General features: G+C 32.2%; 1 protein-coding gene across 3 annotated transcripts in view; it reads right to left on the bottom strand.

Annotated features, from left to right (window-relative positions):
• Mybbp1A (MYB binding protein 1a) overlaps positions 1-14,567 on the bottom strand; it is a 148,763-nt gene that overhangs the window by 128,832 nt on the left and 5,364 nt on the right. For all 3 annotated transcript variants that reach the window (XM_085822006.1, XM_085822008.1, XM_085822007.1), the window contains exons 2-4: positions 4,507-4,623; positions 1,249-1,329; positions 935-1,111 (exon numbers count right to left, since the gene is read on the bottom strand). In XM_085822006.1, the coding sequence (XP_085678132.1) occupies positions 935-1,111; positions 1,249-1,329; positions 4,507-4,623 (375 nt within the window). The remainder of the gene's footprint in view (positions 1-934; positions 1,112-1,248; positions 1,330-4,506; positions 4,624-14,567) is intronic.

The following is a 14,567-nucleotide window of genomic DNA, read 5'->3' as shown; positions in this document are numbered from 1 at the left end:
GTTAACCCCACCATTATGTACTGGTGCAATATGCAGGTAACCATTAGTGAGCTCTCAGACATATATTTTTGTAAAATTCTGGGTTCCCTATATAGCATTGATTCTTGTCAAGGTTGGGAGGTTAATCCAAAAGTACCTCAAGTTCGTACATACTTAAAATCTTGAAACTTTAATATTAAAAAATAATAATATGGTACCCTTTCCATTAAAACTACACCATGCATTGTCGTTGCTCTACTGGCATATTTTTTCCCACATATTTAGCCTGACACTAGACAAAATGAAATTATCAGGAACAGCAAGGAGAAATCTCTAACTTCAGAATAAAATACTCTAAAAATCCAGTGTGGTGGAAAAAACATGATTCCTGTTACTTTTTACCTTTTTATATAGGTTTTTCACCATTTTCTACTATTTTGTTGCATCCATCAATTTTAACAATAGGACGACATAACCAGAAATTGATACATAACTTTCTTACATAATTATTCCAATCAATTTTATGTTGTGTTTAATTTGAAGCAAACTTTGATTTGCAAAACTCAACATTAATACCAGACCTGATAAGCAAATGAATAATATTGCAGTAACGAAAGAACTACGCAGTTAAAAAAAACACATATATATTTGGACACCTGTTTCTTCCCAACTTAAGCATTAACTGCATAATTACTTGTATTTTTTAAGTTACATTTAAATTTTATAAGGTAGTTATCTGACCACAATATTTCTTTATGAATAATGTCTCTTTCTTAAAAAAACAAGATAGCCACTTCAACATCTTCTAAAAAATCCCAAAGTTATAAAGGTAACTATTTCTAGAAAAGAAGCGAAATCAAAGTGATGACACCTGCTGACAAAGAAATATGGAGGGGGGAAAACACCAAGTGTTAAGGTTTTAATGTAAAAGTACCAATAATAATACATAACTCACCTGAGTGAAAAGATTAATAGTGAGCTCATAACAAGCAATCATTATATAATTTTTCTCTTGGCAAAGTTCATAGATGGACAAAACTACTTCTGGCAAATGATTATTATCAGCAAGTCTTCCTGAACGCACAAGTGCTGTATATGCAAATAACTGACCAAATATCGCATCTCGTTTTTCCTTTAAAAATTTAAAATGAAATAAATAAGCATTTTGTTATACAGTAACAAATAAAATACAGAATTTGGAAGAAAAGCTAAGAAAACTTTAAAATAAGGGAAAACAATTTCTTAATATTTTTTCAAATTTTATATTACCTCAGCCTTTGCTAGAGATAGCTTTCTCTTAATAAGTTCTAAAATACGTTCTACTGGAATAGTACGTATATGCACCAGTACCTAAAATTATAAAAAAATTTTTCATTTTTTATTTCATATCAATAAACTTGCTCTGCAATTATTCTTTTAAATAAATACTATGTTTTTAGTAAATAATGAAGAAATAATTACATAATAATGATAATAACAAAAAAGATAATCATTCTAAAGAAAACAATTTTATGAAATAACTTTAAAATTCACTGAAATCAACAAAGACAGATTTTTAATAGTTCAGTCTAAATAACCTCAATAAATTTAGTCTAAATAACCTCAATAACACTTTAAATAGTAATAAAAATAGCTGGTACTTCCTTGGTTAAAATTGCAACCATATTTGATCATCGAAATTGCGAAACTTAATCATTCAAACTATAGCATGCAAATTTCAAATGTTGTTAATATTTTATGCAATTCCTATTTCAACAGGGAAATACCAAACATTTTTTCTTTTTTTTTTTTTAATTTCTTAAATTGTTCAAAATGGGAGTAACAAATTATCTCAAAAACTGATAAAAATTATACTGTAGCAAAACTCGTTCCTTTTGAGCTAGCACATTCTTGCTCAATGGCTAAGATGCCAGATTCAAAAACCGATGGTCCACAATACAAAACTCATTGGAGGCAAGTCACCTAAGAATTTTTATTTTGTTTAAATTTCCTTCCCATTAATTTATTTCCTTTAAATCAATTTACTAGAGAACATTGTCCATTTTCTAGAAGCTTTAAAGTCTAAAATGTTCCAGCTCATTCATCAAGTGTATATAAGCGATTATTTATTTAGTTCAAATAAAAAAAGTCTTGAGACATGAGTACTATTCTCTTCATTTGTACGATCACTTCATCTATGCAACAGTTTGGTGGAGGAGATGAGTCCACAGTTGAAAAAAATTCTCCAATGTACACCATAGCCAAATTTTAAAAATAACACCACCTTTAACACTATAAACGGATGATGCGTAAAAGCCCTTGATGATTCAAGTGCTGATTATTAAGTCATATCTAAAAAGCTATGTCGACAATGCAATGCTCCTGTATTTACTGAGAATAGATTTATACTGAAAACTGCCCGTGGTAAACCTGCAGCCATCTCGGGACACTGTGCATTAAAAGTAAAGAGGTCATTTGAATTCCTTGTGCTTCTGCAACGTAGCCATCAAATGATACTTAAACATTACTTTTTCACTGCCTTTTTAATTGGTTGTTTAGCATAATTCTTAGTGCACCAGTATTTTTAAAAATGGTTGTTGTTTTTTTGCATCTTAGCTTGAAGATAAAATTTGTTGCCAACAGTTGGCAACTCTTCAGGTTGGTTTACAGACAATCAGAATGTACCCTTAAAACTTATACTTTTCATATGGGGTCTAGGACTTTTCATCGTCGGCATTTAACCATGGCCGTTTGGCCGTCAAGACATATTTTCTTTGCACGACTGTATTATATCTTACTGTATTATGCTAGTATTAAATTTATTTAGTTTTATAATTGTGTTTACTTTTTGTATACTTAATAAAGGCTGTTTGTAATATATATAGTTATTTACAAGTATGAGATACAGAGAAATTAGACATAGTAAGTTGGATAATTATGCCAGTATCAAAGAGAACCGGGGCTAAACCTCTGATACAGTAAAAAGTCTGTAATCCGGAATGATCTATAATCCGGACCTCAAAGCTACAAACTTTATGCGCATGCGTAAATGCATTAATGCATTTATGCATGCACGTTTAATGTATAACGCACGCGACGGTATAAGCTAGGCTAAAATTATCTAAGGCATTTCAGTTAATGTGACAGATTGCACTGTTCCTTAATCTTCTAATTGGATCCTGCTTATTATTTTTTTGCAGACTGTTGGAACAATTTTATAAAAATTAAGCTTGAACTTTCGATTATGTCAAATAGAGTTTCCAATTCTGGAGCTGACGAAGGATCTACAAAGCGAAATCGTGTTTCGATGTCCATTAAACAAAAAGTGGAATTGCTGCAAAAAATGGATAAAGGGCTATCCATCTCAAAATTACGTGAGAAGTATGGCATTGGAAAGTCCATTATATATGACACAAGAAAAAAGAACTTTTTGAATTTTTTGTGGAAGCATCTTAAACAACTTACATTGAAAGAAATGTTTAATAAAGTAAACAAATAAATATTAATCTTTTTTTGTGTAAATTTTGATACCCTTTAGATCATAATTGTTCTTTATTTCATAAATTAAGATTTCATATTTTTAATTGTATAATTTCTGCATGCCATCTTACTAAATTTAAATTGATGATCTATAATCCGGAATCGCCGAAGTCCCGACGAGTTCGGATTACGGACTTTGTACTGTATAACAGAAGCTATATTATCACTTTTAAAATTATGCAGGAGCAAAATTTACATGATTCATCAAAATTTCTTGGAATTTTAATCAGCTAGTTCAGAGAAATCACTCAAAAAAGCAGGAAATTGACATTTTTATGAAATCTGAATGGGAAATGGATTTAATTTGGAATCTTGTCAGCACATACATTACTCTCTTAAAATTAATATGTCATGTGTAACGATGTATTTGTAAAAAATTATACACAAAAACATTTTATACATTATTTTATATAAAATGTTTATTCAATTAAATTATTAAACTAAACAGAATTATTAAATTAAATCAATATAATACAATCGTGTAAAGAAAAATATTTCCTGATGGTGAAACGGCCATGGTGAATAGTCCCATTCCCTTTCATATATACATTGAAATAAATTATTTACAGGAAAATATTTATTTTCATATCTTGTTTTTATATTTACTAACTGAGATCAGAAAAAAGTCTTGATAATAAAAACGGGTAGCAAATGAAACAAAGTGCTCATCTATTGAATCAGATATCTGATCTATTGAATTATGCCATGTAAGTATATCTTTTCTACATAGTAAGGGATTATTTAGCTAAAATAAAAAAATGATTTCCAAATGTTTATTTATTCAGTTGATTATGGAACACCCTTACAACTGCCTACATAAAAAAGCCTTTAGGAGAGACTTTCTAAGGAAAACTGGCTCAAAGTCACATGGTTAAAAAAAAAACTTTCAGTCAGCCTGTTTGCCAAAAGTGAAACTCAGGTTAAACAGCCAGTGCTTAGCTGGGTCATCAAATCAGTAACATATGGGCTTTAAATGTTTGAATTTTTATAAAAAAACAATCAGCTTACCTCTCCAAGAAGAAGAGTAAAACCAAGCCTAGCTGCTTCTCTAGATGAAGCCAAGCCTTGTATAAGTCTTTTAAGAACATACTGTAAATCTTTACATACTTCACCTTCATTTTCAGTCTAAAAAGCAATAAAAGACTTATTAAGTTTCTAAAAATATATTACCAGGAGATTTAGTAAGAATTTCATCATAGTTTACACTTTTTGCACAGGCACGTGAATCTTAATTATGTAATAGGAAAATTATAATAACAGTTATATGATTAACAGTTGATTAGAGTCAACTGTTAATTATCATTCTCATATAATCATCCAAAATAAATACAGTCAAAAGTCGTTAATTCGGACACCCATAATCCGGAATGATCTATAATCCGGACCTCAAAGCTACAAACTTTCTGCGCATGCGTCGCTTTCACGCATGCGCACAGGCGTTTACGAGAGCGCATAAGACCCTTACAGCTGCGAATATGTTTGTGCGCATGCGCGTTTAATGTGTAACGGAGTTATACGCTAAGCTAAAGTTATCTAATTCAGTTAATGTTGCAGATTGCGTTGTTCCTTAATCTTCGAATTGGATCCGGCTTATTATTTTTTGCAGACTGTTAGAGCAATTTTATAAAAGTAAGCTTGAACTTTCGATTATGTCAAATAGAATTTCCGATATATATTTACTACAAAGCGAAAGTATGTTTTGAAATCCGAAATCTGTTTATCAATTTCAAGCTGCTCTGCGGCAGAGGGGGGGGGGCAGAAACGTCATTATTAGATTATGATAGATTAGAAAGATTATGTCAAATAGAATTTCCGATATATATTTACTAATATGTAATTTGTATCTACAAAGCGAAAGTATGTTTTGAAATCCGAAATCTGTTTATCAATTTCACGCTGCGGATTGGAAGTTGATCTGTCAGCACTATCCTTATCTTCAGATGTTTTTATTTTATTTGGTTTATAATTCCGTACTAAGAGTAGTATTTCATCTCGATATACTCCGTCTTTGATATGATTTAAATCAAGTTCCTCGTCATTATAATTCGCTTCCGATAGTGAAGAAAGTGACCCAGAGGTTATTGAAAACGAAAACATTTCGATTGACAAATTAGTCGGTATTCTCAACACAGCAATTATAGGACTTGAACAGAGGAATTTTGTAACTAAACAAGAAATTATGTCTGTTTAATAGAATTAAAGAGAAAGTATTATCACATGAAACGAAGCAACTTACATTGAAGGAAATGTTTAATAAAGTAAACAAATAAATATTAAGCTTTTTCTTTTTGTAAATTTTGATACCCTTTAGATCATAATTGTTCTTTATTTCATAAATTACGGTTTCATATTTTTAATTTTGTAATTTCTGCATGCCATCTTACCAGATTTAAACTGATGATCTATAATCCGGAAAAATCGATAATCCGGAATCGCCGAAGTCCCGACGAGTCCGGATTAACGACTTTTGACTGTAAATAGATAAAAAATTAGATAGGAAATGAAAGAAATTCCTGGCCAAAAGAAAAACTGCCCTTTATTCAGGTTACTGTAATCAAATGTATATTTTAATAAAATTATATTTACAACAAATAAATACAGTCAAAAGTCTTTAATCCGAACGTCCATAATCGGGAATGATCTATAATCCGGACCTCAAAGCTACAAACTTTCTGCGCATGCGTAAACGCATATGCGTTTACACATGCACGTTTAATGTATAATGGATGGTATAAGCTAAGCTAAAATTATCTAACTATCTATTTCAGTTAATGTTGCAGATTGCGTTGTTCCTTGATCTTCTAATTGGATCCGGCTTAATTATACTTTGCAGACTGTTAAAGCAATTTTATAAAATTAAGCTTGAACTTTCGATTATGTCAAAAAGAATTTCCTGATTCTGGAGCTGCTAAAGGACTTACAAAGTGAAAGTATGTCTCAATGTCCAACAAACAAAAAGTGGAATTGCTGCAAAAAATGGATAAAGGCATATCCTTTGAGTCTCTAACCATTCCAAAATATGTTTAATTTCAGGCAGCTCTGCGACGGGGAAGGCTGGCGCATAATGAACTGGAAGTTGATCTGTCAGCACTATCCTTATCTTCAGGGCAGATGTTTTTATTTTATTTGGCTTATAATTCCTTACTAAATGTAGTATTTCTTCTCGATATACTCCGTCTTTGATATGATTTAAATCAAATTCCTCATCCTTATAAATGTCACGAATACACATCAAGTAGTTTTCTGGTAGCAATTTTCTAATTTCAACTATGCGTAACGTATGCTTTACGCATGCGCGCATTGAAAGAAATGTTTAATAAAGTAAACAAACAAAAATTAACTTTTTTTTTGTAAATTTTGATACCCTTTAGATCATAATTGCTCTTTATTTCATAAATAATGGTTTCATATTTTTAATTTTATAATTTCTGCATGCCATCTTACCAGATTTAAACTGATGATCTATAATCCGGAATTGCGGAAGTCCCGAAGAGTCTGGATTAAAGACTTTTGACTATACTAAGTGTGCTATCGAGTTATTCCCATTTATACCCTATATTCTTGCTGATGGGTTAGGCCTCTTCTAGCAGGTAAGTTGTAGCCACATACATCTAGACATGTCGAAATGGTTAAAATTTACTCTACAGTATCCCTTGGCAAATCGTGTCCTTTTTGACGCTGAGATCGACGCCAGGAAGGATCGGCACCAATTACAAGATGCCGCCGATCCTCCCGCCTGCCACACAAAACCAAAATAATCTTATTTTGGTTATGTGCAGCATATTTATTTTGGTTTTGTGTAGAGTTTGTGTAAGTCTTTTTGACTTACACAAGCTCAATGTCCAGGTACACATTTTAACTCAAAAAACCTATTTTAACTTAACCTATTTATAAAAAGACTTATTTTAACTAAAAAAAAAATCAGGGAATTGCACAAACTAGGCATTGTGCACTGCCTTAACTTTGTCCATGTACACATCTATTTTCACTTGAACAAAATCAGGAAGCTAAAACAAAGTTAAAACTATCGTGTTAACCAGAAAAAATTCGCCGCTCTCTTAACACACAGAGATGAACAAATAATCAAAAATACACAAAGAGAGAGTAGTAAATAACCAAAAATACATATTTCCTAACATAAAAACATTAAACAACAAATTTTTAACAAAAATTAACATTCAGAAATAAATAAAGTGCCAATTTTTTAACATAGCTTTTTTCATGTGCATATGCTCACGCATCCCAAACACCATCTCCTCCATCCTCCATGCAAGCAATTCAATTCAATTTTTCATTGATTTGGCTCATCCGCTGTTAATTAACATTCATCCTCTTACCCACCTCGGACATACTGAAATGATGGTACCCACAGCAAAATAATAGCAAGTTCAAAATCCAAGACCATACCACACACGTGCAACCAAACACAGCAACTAAAAGAATAGTAAGAACCAAAAACCTGGGTCTGTATGAAAGAGTAACTATTACCTGAAATCAAAAGTAATCCCACACATTGCTCGATTTCGATGTCACCACTTTGAACAAAACCGAAAATGAAGGCTAATTTGAATTAATCACTGATATCCATAGCTTATTATTTCACTGCTCTGGCTCAATGGACCAAAAATGATTAAGAATAAGACTAATGGACCATAACTTAAAATTTACACAAACACTTTAAAATAGGAGAAATGTCGTCTATGTGACGACACAGCATTTTTTTTTATGCACACATCACTCAAAGCACTGTAGCAATAAAACAAAAAAAAGAATAGAACACATAAATTTCATACTTGATAGGTTCGTGTTACCATAGCAACCATAATTGAATCATGAGGCAGTACTGTCATATATTGTTGCAAAGACACACTATAAATTTGTTCTGAACAAAAATACTAAACAATTACTAAGAATAGCCAAAATCGAAATTTAACACAACACGTTTGGCGATATTCGAAGAAATAACCCCTTTTTTATGACAAAAAAAAAAGTTCTACTGAAGGCTAGTTCTACCAACATCATCAACATTAGAAACCCAATTTCCCGTAGTGGGCTTCCAGATTTCATGAACAACCAAGACCATCTGGCAATTTTTTTCACACAGAAACCAAGGGGTACCGTACAGTAAAGATCAGCTGTCAAAATTATGATTAGAAGATCTAACAATGAAGACTTGCCATGATACTCTGAGCAACCAGATGTCAGTATAATGAAGCATATTTGGCATACCACTGTGAAACACAAAAAAAACTACATTTTCTACTAAAAAGCTATACTTCTACAAAATTAAAGATTGTTTTACAGGAAATATTTTGTTGACTGCCTACAGAATGCATACTAATATTGCGTGTGCTCTGTCATATCTCTTGCAGTTTTATACTGCATGATATAAAGTCCCTTGATTCAGCAGTATTCAATACAGTATAATGCGTAAAGTCCGAAATCCGGAATGATCTAAAATCCGAACCTCAAAACCACCAACAACTTTTTCTCGTAAGCTTTACGTATGCACATTTGATTCCCTCCTCTGAGCATAATAAAACATCTGGAGAGTCCTGATTCTTAATTTCACTTCGACACTAAATAAAATACCTTGTTATTGAAGAAAGAATCACGTTAGCATAAATCTGTACGATCAGTAATATGGCCCTGTTACTGCATATCAGCTTGGCACACATCTCAGACCAAAACATTCCACATAGATATATTGTTGATCTGACGCCAACCTGGTGAATCATTTTTTATTATACTTTCCTTCCATCACTGCATGTTTATCAACAAATGACAATTTCAGTAATGACTCATGTAGCAATGTCTAAACAACTTTTTACTTCCTTGTATGAAGTAAAAAGGAAGTACTATTATAATCGTGAAAAGTTTCAGGAAGCATATTTGAACGAAAATATCCATGTTGACCGCTATCGAATGCAATTTAACGATGTTTTTGCGTGACACCTGTATGTAAGGACAGAATAAAAAACTTCCCCCCCCCATAAAATTATAAAACTGATTTAAAATGAATTCTAAAGAGAATTTTTTGTGGCATCTGTGCATACGTACGTATCTCGCATAACTTAAAAACAAGTAGCCTCAAAACATTGAAATTTTCTATGTACTACTGCTATAACATGTACATGTGTACCTCATATATTGGTTGCAATCAGCCACACCAAAAGGTATATAAATATATGTATATATATATATATCCACTCTGTTACTCGACTCAGCAAGCTCTGTTTCTTTATTCTTATATGTTTGTGAATTGTACCTTTTTTGCTTTAAAATGATTGAATTATGTTGTTCTTATCTTCCGGTTAAGGTTTTTATGCATTTAGAAAATCTGCATGCAATATTTGTACAATTATTAACAATTAAAAAGCTACTTATGTGCAGTTAAGCCTAATTTTTAAATAACATGGCGGACATATTTGTTTACATTTGAAACAGCAGAATAGTAAATCTGTTGCCAATCTAGAGAAAGTAAGCTTCGCAAAAACAAAGATAATGCCTTCTTTTAATATTGTGAATTAAATCATGCTTAATTCATTCTGGAATTTTTTCGAGGAAATAAATGTTTAAGATTTATTTCGTAATTTAGATATTTTGAGTTTTTATGTATTTTTGCCTTGTCACGAAATGAGAACTGAATTAGTTGAATGAGAAATACTAAATCGTCTGTGAAAAACTTTTTTTTTTTTTTTTGTTGTTGTTTTGTTTGCTTAATTTCTTTTATACATCGTTCTAGATTTATTATAGTATTTGAATAGAACATGTGGCAACAATTAGATAATTCTTCAAATGATATAAATTTTGTTCATTCTGAGTTATAATATGAACGAAATATAACACTGTTAAGTGAACCTAGCGCCAGAGTATCACTATGGTACACAAATATAGTGAATTTTAAAAGAGTGCAATTATGCTGTTGTGGTTTATGCACTATTTGACGAAGTAGATTTAATTCAATCCAATAAGTTTAAATGAAATGCAAGAAAAAATGTGTATAATTTAATATTCCATACAAGGAAGTCATGTGGTGTACACAGCAGATTTTTTATGTTAGTGATTGAATAACAAAGGAGTATGGGAACCTTTTATGTTGACATTACGCTTGGCGATGATTACAGATTTAAGTTAAATGAGCTAAAAATGTTGACGAGGAAAAATTTACCAAAAATTTCTTTCCATATACTAAAAAACGATTTTGTTGATGATACTCATAGACCCAAAGATTATATTTAGGGCTATTTGAATTAAGAATTACTGATTTTTTATTCACATAAACCCAGAACCAGCACCAGGGCTCGTATGGCCGCACCGTGTCGTAGAATTTAAGACCCACAGAGACTGGATCGGGCAGCAAGATATCTAGCACCTGCCCTCAATAAGGCTTAAGTATATGTGGGAATTTATTTATTCAGAACTCTGATAAGCCTTAAGCATGCGCAAGAGATAGACATAAATATAATAAATAACTAAACTAATACAATTCAGGTTTAATTGTCTCAGTGTGCAATAGAAGCAAGATAAAATTTAACGGAACTTGTCGTTAGTCGCCAAGCTCATGATGTGTAGCCAAATATGTATAGTGAAGAATAACTAAATTTAATGATAATAGCTGCTAATTTTTAAGTTTTTCAGATATCACATAACACAGGTGAAATTTTCCAATTAACGGGTTTTGTAAAGAAACGTGGAGAAGACGATATAAAAGAAGTTTTTCATTGTCATGACAATGCTTCTTGATCATCAGTCATTTACTGAATGGCAAAATCTGTAGTATGGTTCTAAATCCAGAAAATACCGCTACCACTAGTGAGAAAGTTACAGAGAAGATACTGAAAGCGAAAAAATTTCGATTGACAAGTTAATCGGAATTTTCGAAGCAGCAGTTACAGGACTTCCAACAATATAACTAAACAAGAGATTATGTCTATCTACAGAATTAAAGAGAAAATATTAGCACAAAAAAAAAACGAAACAACTTAAACAACTTACATTGAAAGAAATGTTTAATAAGGTAAATAAATAAATATTAAGTTTTTTTTTTTTTTTTTTTTTTTTTTTTTAAATTTTGTTACCTTTAGATCATAAATACTTCATTATTTCGTAAATCAAGATTTCATATTTTTAATTTTATAATTTCTACATGCTATCTTACTGGATTTAAACAGCGACTTCATATAACAGGTATACAGCTAACCCACAGAGAATTCGTCTGCTAGGGTGTCTCCAACATATATCACGTGACTCATGGTCTTGGTGCTCTTGGGGAGTGATAGCTTACGACGTTCATCGCCAGTTTGGCGCACTTTTGATATGGCAGGTAGTGTTTTTTATTTCCATCTGCTGGCAGTCAGCAGACAACGACCTCGAATTAGGTTATTCGATTTTTTACAATTATTTTTAGATATAACTTAACCCCTTTTTTCCTGAATATTTTATCTATATTTTTAAAAATCGCTTTAAATTATTTGTGCCATTGTTTAAGATGTTTATGTTAAATAATTTTAGGAAGAAAATCTAAAATAAATAATAAAAAATTGAGATGGAAACTTTAATTTTGAATAACGTTTAAAAATTAATTGCACTACTGTTATAATATTTGAGAAGGTTAAAAAATTCTTGTTTATTTTTTAATGCATTGCATCCTAAAGAGAAAAAGAAAATCACATTGCAATATATGTATTTATGCAATTCATGAAATATATACTTACAGACTGTTGACTTTCACCTGGAACTATAAACTATTACTGTCCAAACTTATAATATAGTTTATGATACAAAAAGATAAATTATACTTAAATCTTATTACAGAAAACTATTTTACTTTCTTATACGGGGGTTGGAACTTTAATAGTGGCAACACAGCTGAAAAAACAAAGAATATCGCGTATACCATACGTGAATTACATACCTACCTTACCTCTCAGCAAAAAGACTCGTCCTGCCTATGTCATGCGCATGCGGAGTGACGCGAAGAACGGATCCTTGTATTAGCTCGCAGTCTAAAGTAAGTGTTGTCAGGATGTTTTCAAAACAAGAACAATGATGTTGGATAAAAATTGAATGTGCCAGAGGTCGTAGAGCACGACAGTGTCATCAAGGGCTTCAAGAGGCTTGCGGGGAATCTGCATTGCCTTACAGAACCGTAGCAAGATGGGTGAAAGCATTCAATGAAGGACACCTAAACGTGGCAGACATGCTGCGGCCAGGTCGTCCGAGTGTCAGCGATGCAGACGTGCAAGCTGTTGCCACACTAATGGAGTGATCGCCGCCAAACGATTTGTCAGCTGAACGGACAAACAGGATAAGACTGTGCTGCACATTCTGAAGGAACGCCTGTCCATGAGAAAAATTGCTTCACGATGGGTTCCAAATCAATTGACAGAAATGCAGAAATGGCTACGGTACGATGCTGCCCGAACCCACCTGGAGTGCTATGAACGCGAAGGAGATGCTTTTTTACGCCGTATCATTACACTGGATGAGACTTGGGCCCAATCATACCAGCCAGAACTGAAAAACGCCAATCAAACGAATGGCGTCATCACGGGTCACCACGACATTCGAAATTTCGTTATGAACCCCAGCAATGTGAAAGTTATGGTGATTCTCGTGTACAACTGTGATGGTGTCATCCTAATGCATACCATTCCTCCACAGCAGACCGTCACTGCACAGTATTACTGCTCATTTTCGAAGCACAATCTCCGACCAGGTTTGAGAAAAAAATGGCGACACTTTCTGCAGAACGCTCCTCTCATTTTCCATGACAATGCTCAGCCGCATGCAGCGCAAGCTGTGACTGATTTGTTCAAGCGATGGGGCTGGAAAGTGCTTTATTATCCACCATACTCCCCAGATCTAAGCCCTTGTGACTATGACTTAATTCCTAAGATGAAGGAACCACTTTGTGGCACTCGCTTACAAACTGTTCCTGAGATTCTTGCGGCAGTAGACCGGTCCATTCAAACTATCAACAAAACAGGCACTGCTACAGGTATTCTGCGACTTCCACATCGTTGGAAACGGGTTGTACACAATGCTGGTGACTATATTGAAGGACTGTAAAACATGGTGACATGACTCACTTTTGTATTCCTTGTAAATAAATAGTTGCCACTATTAAAGTTTCAACCCTCGTATTTAAGTAAACATAATGTTACTTAATTTAAAGTCAGAAATAGTTTTGGGAACAATTTCATTTACTTTTGACCTTTCAGTGTTACCAATAATACTTGCATTCTGGAAATGTACGATACTAAAGGATTTTTTTTATTTTTAAAAAGATCTTTCACTGATTATAAATGCCCATTTTTTTCAGTTACTTGCGTATTAAAGTGCTTATAAACTTAGCAATGTCCAGAAAATAATTTCATGCAAACTTAGAAGCTACTGCCTTAACTGTATGCTGCTATACATTAAATTTAGTAAGATTTCATATTTTGCACATCAGCTGTGAAATGTACATTTCCAAAATAAAATTTTCTTTCTGAATTATAAATTCAAACATGACAATACATATTCTATTTTATTCCTGTATCTCAATTAAATAAATACATTGTGAAAATGTGCATTTAAATGTAGTATTTACTATAAAGTAAGTGGATTTAATTACAAATAAACACTCAAAAATTAAGTAAAACAAAAATGTACTACTTTGTACGAACTCCAGTTTTTTAAACACGAGCAGGACGCACATTTTGAACAAAAAGCTTTTGTTCTTCACCAGCTGCAAAGGATCCAACTTGCATCTGATGAAGAAATAAAGCTTTTCGTTTGAAAAGCACGTCCGGCTCATATTTAAAAAGTTTGGTGTTCATACAAAGTAGTATATTTTTATTTTAAGTGGATTAATGCTATTTTTTATTTATTTAAATTATTTTTCTAAAGTATATCAGGTACAAGTACCAAAAATCACCTACTCAAACTGGTAGTCAAGTATATTCCAAATTTCCTATTTTTGATAGGTAAATAAGTAATGAGCTTTTTAAAACAAAAACACACAATTTGTTAGAAATATAGAAACTACATATTATTATATACTACATGAATAACTTTATGAA

The sequence above is a fragment of the Stegodyphus dumicola genome, chromosome 8 (assembly GCF_044657685.1).
Source record: "Stegodyphus dumicola isolate Sdum_Otavi_A_Nest chromosome 8, ASM4465768v1".
Lineage (NCBI taxonomy): Eukaryota > Metazoa > Arthropoda > Arachnida > Araneae > Eresidae > Stegodyphus > Stegodyphus dumicola.
This window is presented reverse-complemented; position numbering and strand designations above follow the sequence as displayed.